The sequence below is a fragment of the Xyrauchen texanus genome, chromosome 41 (assembly GCF_025860055.1).
Source record: "Xyrauchen texanus isolate HMW12.3.18 chromosome 41, RBS_HiC_50CHRs, whole genome shotgun sequence".
NCBI classification, from domain to species: Eukaryota; Metazoa; Chordata; class Actinopteri; order Cypriniformes; family Catostomidae; genus Xyrauchen; species Xyrauchen texanus.
This window is the reverse complement of record NC_068316.1, coordinates 26,878,463-26,887,421: the sequence shown is the minus strand read 5'-3', so window position 1 is coordinate 26,887,421 and position 8,959 is coordinate 26,878,463. Positions and strand designations below refer to the sequence as shown.

Genomic DNA, 8,959 nt, shown 5'->3' with positions numbered 1-8,959 from the left:
TCTTCTAAAAAAATTTTTTGCGTTTGTGTTCAATAGAAGAAAGAAAGTCATACACATCTGGGAGGGCATGAGAGTAAATTATGACATAATTTTCATTTTTTTGGGTGAACAATCCCTTTAACCGAACATAAAAGCATTAAAATGTTGTTAAAATATGTATATATATATATATATATATATATATATATATATATATATATATATATATATATATATATATATATATATATTTTTTTTTTCTTTCAAAAATACTATTCAGTTCTTTAGGTGTGAAACTTTATGTGTAAGGAAGTATTGATCGCACCTTTAAATGAGTAGAGCTCAAGGGTGTATAAGCGCTTTTAAATCGGCGGATAATCACCGCGCATGCGTGTGGATCAACTCTTGATGGTTTATGGAACATGTAGTGTGAATAGCCTGTAGGTCTGTTTTTGCGTAAAACTGACAGTTTTAAACTGATTTTAAACGCACGACTAGCGTCAGAAGAGGTTTCTGCATGGGCTGTAAAAATTTTATTCGGAAATAAATCGTGGAGGCGGGACTTTTATGGACGTTGCACTTACAAACACTGAGTCAACATGTCGGGGAGCGCTGCTGTCATTAGAGTTTCATCTCTTCTTAGCAGAAAACCACCGTTTCTACAGTTGATTCAGGACAACTGTGTGAAAATAAGACGACCATTCAGTACCGAGCTGCAAGGTAGCTGTCCTGACACCTGCATTTTAAACCTACCATTATTTCCGCAGTCACTAGTGTACACTGTTTACATAGCACGCGCCGCATATGGGCTGTGCTATGTTATTAGTGCATGCAGGCACATTGTAGTGCTCTACATTAAGTAAACAATTGTTTATTAGATGAATTCACTAGTTTAATGTATTAACGGTATGCACACATGTTTGATTACTTTATCATAAGGAAAGGAAAACGAATTGTTTATGGCAAACGTATTTGCACATTTGTTTGATTACATTATGGCAACTATACGTCACATTTGTATACGTCATGGTAAATGTACGCATATTTACATTTAATATATACTTAATTTAATATAATTACAATTCAGTTATAAATATTTAATTGAAACAGCAAACAACATCAGTCTGACATAATGCACTATTGCACTGATTTCTTGAAGAATCAACAAGTTATATTTTAACCAATGTGCCCTTTGGTGAAACAGTTGAATTATAATCTCAAACCTTTTGTGTAGCACATAATCAATCTTAGCTGGGACGAACTCTCTTTTTGGAATCGGTGTAACAGGGTTATTCGGTGTATTTATAGGTGTTCCTTTTAAAATGATGCATTTGAAAGTACAATTCATGACGTACTTATTCTAATATATAATGCATAATCCAAATTTCTTCGTAAACTCAGGTCAAGGTCAGACAAGACCACTAGATGGCGTCAAAGTCTTAGATCTGACAAGGTATGACCGTTGTATTCATGTTTCTGATATGATTGTTCACCAGCTATACAAGTTTTCAGCATCAAGTTTCTTTTTCTTTGATGGTATGCTGAATATTAAACAACACCATTTCTGCATGCAGAGTACTGGCTGGACCTTTTGCTACTATGCTATTAGGAGATTTGGGAGCAGAGGTGATCAAAGTTGAAAGACCAGGTAAATATTAGATCAACATTTCTGCCTTGTTCTTCCATGTAAGTATGTTGTTAAGTCAGTTCCCCATTTTCACTGTTTTACTCATCATTTAAGTGGATTTACAGTCACTCAAGATTGTGAAAGATGAATTTGCCATAAGATTTATTTTTGAGGTTTTCCAAAGTCATTTTGACATTACAGATGTCGGAAAAGAGATCAGCTGCTCTCAGAATGACCACATTTTGGCTTCTTGTAATAGGCTGTGTCCCTGTTTAATTTTCTATGTTTTTTACTTGCAACCATAATAAATTTGACTAAATGTGTCACTAGAATAAACACTCTAAATAATCAGATGACTATGTGTTATAGGGTTAGGTGATGACACAAGGGCATGGGGCCCTCCATTTATAGGGGAAGAGAGCGCTTATTTTCTAAGTGTCAACCGGAACAAAAAGGTAGGTTGAGATGACATAGATGTGTGTATGTACTGGATGCATACAGTGGGGTCGAAAGGTTTGAATCAACATTGAAAATCTGGAGAAAAAAAAAAAAAATCTAAAATCCATTTTTTCATTGTTTTCATTTATTGTTAGGCTGATAATGTAATTTGTAATGAAAAACTGTAGAATAGAAGACTGAAGATTTTCACAAGTGGACTCCTGGACTGTATATCAAAATGCATACCCTCATTCATAACATCTTTCTTGCAGAGCATTGCTGTTAATCTTAAAGATCCAAAGGGGACCAAACTTATAACAGAGGTAAAACTTTGACGCTCAGTGTTTTCATTCTCTGATATATAACACGTGTTGTGGTATTTGGTGTGTTTTGGCTTATACACCTTGTCTCTGACAGTTAATTGTCTCTTTTGCCAGCTTGCCAAAGTCTGTGATGTTCTAGTGGAGAATTACTTGCCTGGGAAACTGAATAAGATGGGACTTGGGCACGAAGAGTTGCAAGAAGTGGCCCCTCAGCTCATCTATTGCTCTATCTCAGGTGTCTTTTCCTTACATGATCAGAAAACTGTGTCTGCTTACAATAAGTAAAATCAGTACCATAATCAGTTACTCTTTAATTTAAACTATCCCATACTACAATGGTACTCTAGTTATTAGTGGGGATTGCCAGGGCTGCAGATAGGGATTCTTGGGCCTGGTACAAAATGCGTTCATCGAGTCCCCTCCAGTCCATTGTCTGAACGGACAATAATCCCATCAATGTGTGCTACCCGGACGGTTTCCGCAGTTACACGGTGTCTCCGTGTTTATATCTGCGTCTCCTGCTGAACACGTTTAAATGCGCTCTACATTATGGAATAGCCTTTCTGTGGATCCCCTCTCTACTATGGGCCCTCCCTCATGCCCGGGAAAGAAGGTCCAGTTGTACCCCCTTATCGGTGGGCCTGGTGCTTGCAAAGGCAAATGTCACCATTATTATTGCTTGTAATTGGGTTTGTCTGCACATTTGTGGCTTGTTAAGGAGAGGGGCGCTATTACTTTTTTTTATAAACAATTAAACTAAGCAAAAAGTCCCATAATGGGCATACAGTATTTAGGGTCCTTGGGGGGGTGACGTTTTTACTTTGGACTTGTAAGCAATGCCTTGTTAACTCAGAACACCATAGCAACCACTCAGAGCAGCCTATAAATGCCTTAGAAACAACTCTAAACAATATAGAAACCTCATGACAGCTCAGGAAAAAACACTCAGAATATCAGAGCATCTGTATAGCAATGCCTTTGCAACCACTAAAAGCAGCTTAGCCACTACCTAGCAACCACCTGGTCTGGGGGCATGATCCCCTGTAACAAAATTTGATACATTTAAAAGTTAAATGCATCAATCTGGTGCACTTTGAGAGCAAAATTAAGAGGCTAGATCTATAAAGAATTGTGTGCTCTTGTAAACAATTTTGTGCTCTAGAATTAATTTAATCATAAACACATTGGTTGTATAGATATGAATGGTGATGTCACGGCAAAAAAGTCACACCCACAAAGTATAAACGAGATGGAGTTTAACGCAGTTCACAATACAAAATCGTCTACAACAGTAAATTCATAAAAAAGCTACTTGTCCGGAGAGAAAAAGGACATTTAAGTTACACGCTCAAGCAACATGTCAAAGTTTCATAAAATTATGACCGATGCTCAACCTAACAGTGTACCTATGCAATCAACTCAATTCTCTGTGACAGAAATGTAAACTGCTCTGGGTAGGGGATGAGCCTATTGTCATATAATCAGGGCTGGACCGGTAATCTGGCACCCGGGCATTTCCCCTGTGGGCCGATGCGCTTTGGGGCCGATCAGGGGCGGATTGGCCATCGGGAGAACCGAGCAGGCCGTGGATCGGCCGCGATACGTGCCGAATGTGCCGCAATAAGATAAAATGGGCTGCCACGTTTTCGTGAACACACGCATGTTCTGCACACGCACATACGCTGCCTGTCAATCAAATGGTGCAGCTGTCACTAGATCGCTAGTGAATTATAAAATTACGTGCTCTGGATTACTTTCAACAGCAGAATAAGAATATGAACTTTCTAATAAGTGACACAGGCCTAGCCTATCAATAATATAGCTGGCTATTTTTTGCTATTGATGTTTTAATCAGTCTGCTTGTCCGGTCATGCACGTAAAATTGTCTTTCACTTGCCCCTACAAAAATCCACTTGTCCCGGACAAGCATTAATGTTGAGCCCTGTGAGTCATCAAAGAAATGAAGCATAAGTGGTTACCTGTGTTGAACTTGCTCCTCAGATGCTGAAAATAGTTACCTTTTCAGAGCTACTGGTAATAACGTTAATGTTAGATAATTGGTTCCAGTGCGCATGTGTGTCTGTATGTGAGAGAGCATAAGCGTGTACTGGCGGGGGGGGGTACGGGACTGACTGGCTGGGAGTGAGAGATGCTTTGCCGAAGCAACGGTGCAAAACACAGTGTTAGAGATCTTTTAAGTTATTATGAGAAGAATAAAAGTATTTTTGGTTCATAATGAAACAGTGGCGAGACAACCACAGTCCAGGTAATTAATGGGAATCTCTGCCTTAGCAGCCACCTTGTAATGCCATAGCATTCACTTGTAGCAGCATAGCAACCACCTAGGTAGCAATGGCTTAGCAACCACTCAGAACAAACTCGAAACCGCATGATAACAAGGTAAAAACACTCAGAACACTCGAGCAACTGAATAGCAATGCCCTGGAAATCACCAAGAACACCATAGCAACCACATAGCAATGCTCTGGCTACCACCGTCAAAACCCTAGCAACCATCCATTGATGCCTAAGCAACCACTCCTAACACTTTAAGTTCCAATATACCTCATACAAAGTTGAAGAACGAAGAACTGGTGTGATGTCATTTACTGTAGAACAAAATCTGGCCAAAATTAAGGTGTTTTTTTTTTAATTTTTTTCGGTGGTTTGTAACAGCTTGCCTGGGTGAATGTTGTCTTACTGGCTACTTCATGCCTACTTGTCCATGTCATCGGTAGGTCATCCACCTACCTTGAGGCCAACAGCTAATTTTGTATAAATTGATCAGTCAATATGAACACACCGGCATGCAGTGTTATTAGTGTGCTGGTGCAAATGTACCTACATCTGTATAATTGTTCGCCTAAAGACACTTTCAAAGTCCATGTCATGCGATTTCTTGGTATTCCATGTCATTCTGCTCATAGAATGAGGTATAAAATGTGGAAACACATTTTAATGTCACATTAGTTAAGGTTTACATGTAGCGTCCTCATATTTAAATTTACTTCTAAACGCCTCCCACAGTGGTGTGGCAGATATCTGAATGTTCAAAAATGGTATACCTTTCCTCGGCTGTTTAGAACTTTCGTTTTACCCCTGAACAAAGAACAAGGAAGAGCTTCTCCTTAAGTATATCAGGGCTTGACAGAAACTGCATGATAAAACACGAAGAAACACTCAGAATACCTTAGCAACTGCGTAGCAATGCTCTGGCAACCACCTACAATATCAATGCCTTAGCAACTACTCCTAACACTCTAGAAACCACATGACAACACAGGAAAAAACACTCCGAACAGCAAAGCAACTGCATTACAATTGCCACCCACAACACCCTAGCAAAGTTCAAAGTTCAAAGTACCTTTATTGTCCCACAAGGGGAAATTGAATTTGCAGCAATGCTCAACATAAAACACATAACATACAACAACACTCACCAACAAAACCAACCAGCAAAGAAGGAATTCACATTAGCGCCCAATATACATAATGTATAATAAATAAATAAGTAAAATACAGGACACCGTCAAGTGCAAAAATGCAACTTGTGCAAGTTAATATGAAGTGCTAATTGCCATTAAGGTGCCTCACAGCTGCCGAAAAGAAAGATATGTGCATCCTCTTTGTTCTGCATCTAGGAACTCGATAACGCCGCTCAGAGGGCAAAAGCTCAAACTCTGTTCTAAGGGGATGATCCTGTGAATGAGCTATAGCTCTAACTTTCCTCTGTACCTGTTTTATGTATAACTCCCTGGTTGAGCCTGACTTCCCCTGGAAATCTTGCTCGCCACTTTGACCAGACTACCAAGTCTGTTTTTATTTGTCAGGAGAGGCTTCCAAACCAAGCAGATATGCAGAAAGATAAAACCGATTCAATGAAAGCACGATAAAACAGAATCATCATGTCTGATCGAAACATTAAAAGTATTCATTTTCCTAAGAAAGTACATTCTTTGTTGGAATTTCTTTGAGACAGCATCAACCAACGGTTCAAAACACAGTTTGTTATCTAGAATGACTCCAAGATATTTGTATGTCTCCACGGGCTCAATATCCATGCCCTTAATAACCGTGACTGTAGGGGAAGGTGGTGACCTGCGAAAGTCAATGATCATATCCTTAGTTTTAGATACATTCAGCTGTAAAGATGAACTATCACACCACTCTACAAAGTCACTAAGGACTGGCCCATGGTCCCGCTCATTCCCTGATAGCAAGCTGACAATAACAGAATCATCAGCAAACTTAAGTATGTATCTATCTTGGTACAAACTGCGACACTGGTTTGTATACAGGATGTACAGGAGAGGAGACAGACAGCATCCTTGGGGGGAACCATCAATTACTAGCAACCAGCTATCAGTGCCTTTATCTATACCAACAACTTTTCTGTTGCAGTCCAGTGCAGTATTGCATAATGGGAGAAAGCTAGAGGGAACAAAATTTCTAGTAACATGTTGTTCATTGCATTTAAGTCTGTGGTAGATGTGAGAAGCTTTCTTAAAATGTAGATGTATCCATGGTATTCTAAATCTGGCCTGCTTGTAGCCCATAAATGCTGGTGTTTTCAGTTGTATTGTTCTTATGAAAAGGCTAATTTACTTTACTGTCTGCATTTTTTTAATCACACTTGTAAAGGAAGAAACTCTTTATTTAAAACTTGTTCTCTAGCCAGGCTAATCTGAAACGGATGGGCATTGTCACCACGCTGGCTGCTGTCGTGATTGCTTTCACGTGTCAGACACCCATAAATCCTACACTCAAGTCAGACTAGATAAGGAATTGGAAATGAGTGCTAATTGTAGTTCTTAGAGTTTTTGAAGAAATGCTGTTAGTGTTTTTTAAATGATTGTGATCTTTCGTGAATCATCACATTTATCCTACACTGTCCAATAAGGGTGGATGTTTTGACAAAACTTTTAGAAATGTAAAATGTTGTAAATAATTCTATATTACAGTGGTGGTATAATTGATGTATCACATGTTAAAATTAAAATGAATGTATGAAGGAAAGTGTACATTTTTGGTTTAACCATGTATGAATATTTTAATCACCTTTTTAACTTATAAAAAGTATAGTTTTGACTTAAAATCTGATTGAATAAGCCATATTCACTGTAAAATCTGATATACACACACCTGAGACTTCACAATTAAATTCTGTATTAATGGGTGAAGTTGTGACAATGCTTGGTAACTATAAACAACAAAATTGCACCTAATAACACCCTTTAGTAACAAGTTTGGGACACATCTCACTCTGTATATTCACTTTACTCAATAATAGCCACACAAATAATTCCTCGCAGAATAAACAGTATAGCAAAATCTCTTCGGGTTGACACATTTAAACCACCATATGGTATATACCATCATACCGCCCAGGCTGACTGTCTAAGATGCCCTTGAGTTGAAGAGGAAACTGATTTTTGAAAAAGTTTCCCTTTGAGTTTCGTCAACCTTAAACTGTGTATTGCCACGTGATTTGCATATGGATTTAAAACCCCTTTAGAACAGAAGAGAAATATTTTCTTTATTTCCGTATTTAAATGGAAACTTTTAATACTATAGTTGTTAAAACATCTGTCCACACACACAAAAAAAGCAAAGCTAATCATTCAAAGAAGTTTAGCAAACAGTAGTCCCATATTGGCAATGCACATACTGTACATTTCATACAAGTTGTGACATTGTGTCAACACTGCAATGGCATCTCTTGTGGTTGGCAATGAAAAAAGCTCAAAGACTTCATTTTTTTTCAGCTGTTCTCTGTAAGATCGCAAATCACAGCAAAATTCTCATGTCTCGTGGTGCTTGTAAAGAGCTTGAGGCATAACCCACAAGACCTCATTAAGTTGTGGATGGTGGACAGTTAAATTGGAATGATTAACAGTGTTCATCCTTTATTGTTTAATTTTCCCCTTCTTAAAGGATTTCTCACTTTCTTCTTAAGTGTAAAATCAGTCTGGAACACTTAGTTTCGACAAGTGATCTTTGATTTATCCAGCCTAGAAGTTCACTTGAATGTAAACCTCCCATAACCATTAGTATCATTGTGCCTGCTGTGTGTATTGCCTTTCATTTTGGTTTCCAGTGGCCTCAAAAGTATTTTAACACTTAATTCCACTTAAAGAATTACAAATGTCTTTGCATTATTAAGGAAATTACTGAATATTTGAACAATAACAGTAGATTATTGCGCCCCACAACATGATGATGCCACCCCCATGCTTCTTGGTTGGGATGGTGTTCTTTGGCTTGCAAGCCTCACCCTTTTTCCTCCAAACATAAAGATGGTCATTATGGCCAAACAGTACAATTTTTGTTTCATCAGACCAGAGGACATTTCTCCAAAAAGATCTTTGTCCCCATGTGCACTTGCAACCTGAAGTCTGGCTTTTTTATGGCGGTTTTGGAGCAGTGGCTTCTTCCATGCTGAGCAGCCTTTCATGTTATGTCAATAATGGACTCGTTTTACTGTGGATATAGATACTTATCTACCTGTTTCCTCCAGCATCTTCACATGGTCCTTTTCTGTTGTTCTGGGATTGATTTGCACTTTTTACAGAAACTACATTCATCTCTAGGA

The 8,959-nt window shown here is 38.3% G+C and overlaps 1 protein-coding gene across 3 annotated transcripts in view; it reads left to right on the top strand.

The window, feature by feature from the left end:
- Positions 1-380: 380 nt before the first annotated feature.
- The window catches only part of sugct (succinyl-CoA:glutarate-CoA transferase), a 135,410-nt gene continuing 126,831 nt past the window's right edge, over positions 381-8,959 (top strand). For all 3 annotated transcript variants that reach the window (XM_052113614.1, XM_052113616.1, XM_052113613.1), the window contains exons 1-6: positions 381-699; positions 1,381-1,432; positions 1,554-1,627; positions 1,976-2,061; positions 2,317-2,367; positions 2,482-2,602. In XM_052113614.1, the coding sequence (XP_051969574.1) occupies positions 579-699; positions 1,381-1,432; positions 1,554-1,627; positions 1,976-2,061; positions 2,317-2,367; positions 2,482-2,602 (505 nt within the window). In that variant the 5' untranslated portion in view covers positions 381-578. The remainder of the gene's footprint in view (positions 700-1,380; positions 1,433-1,553; positions 1,628-1,975; positions 2,062-2,316; positions 2,368-2,481; positions 2,603-8,959) is intronic.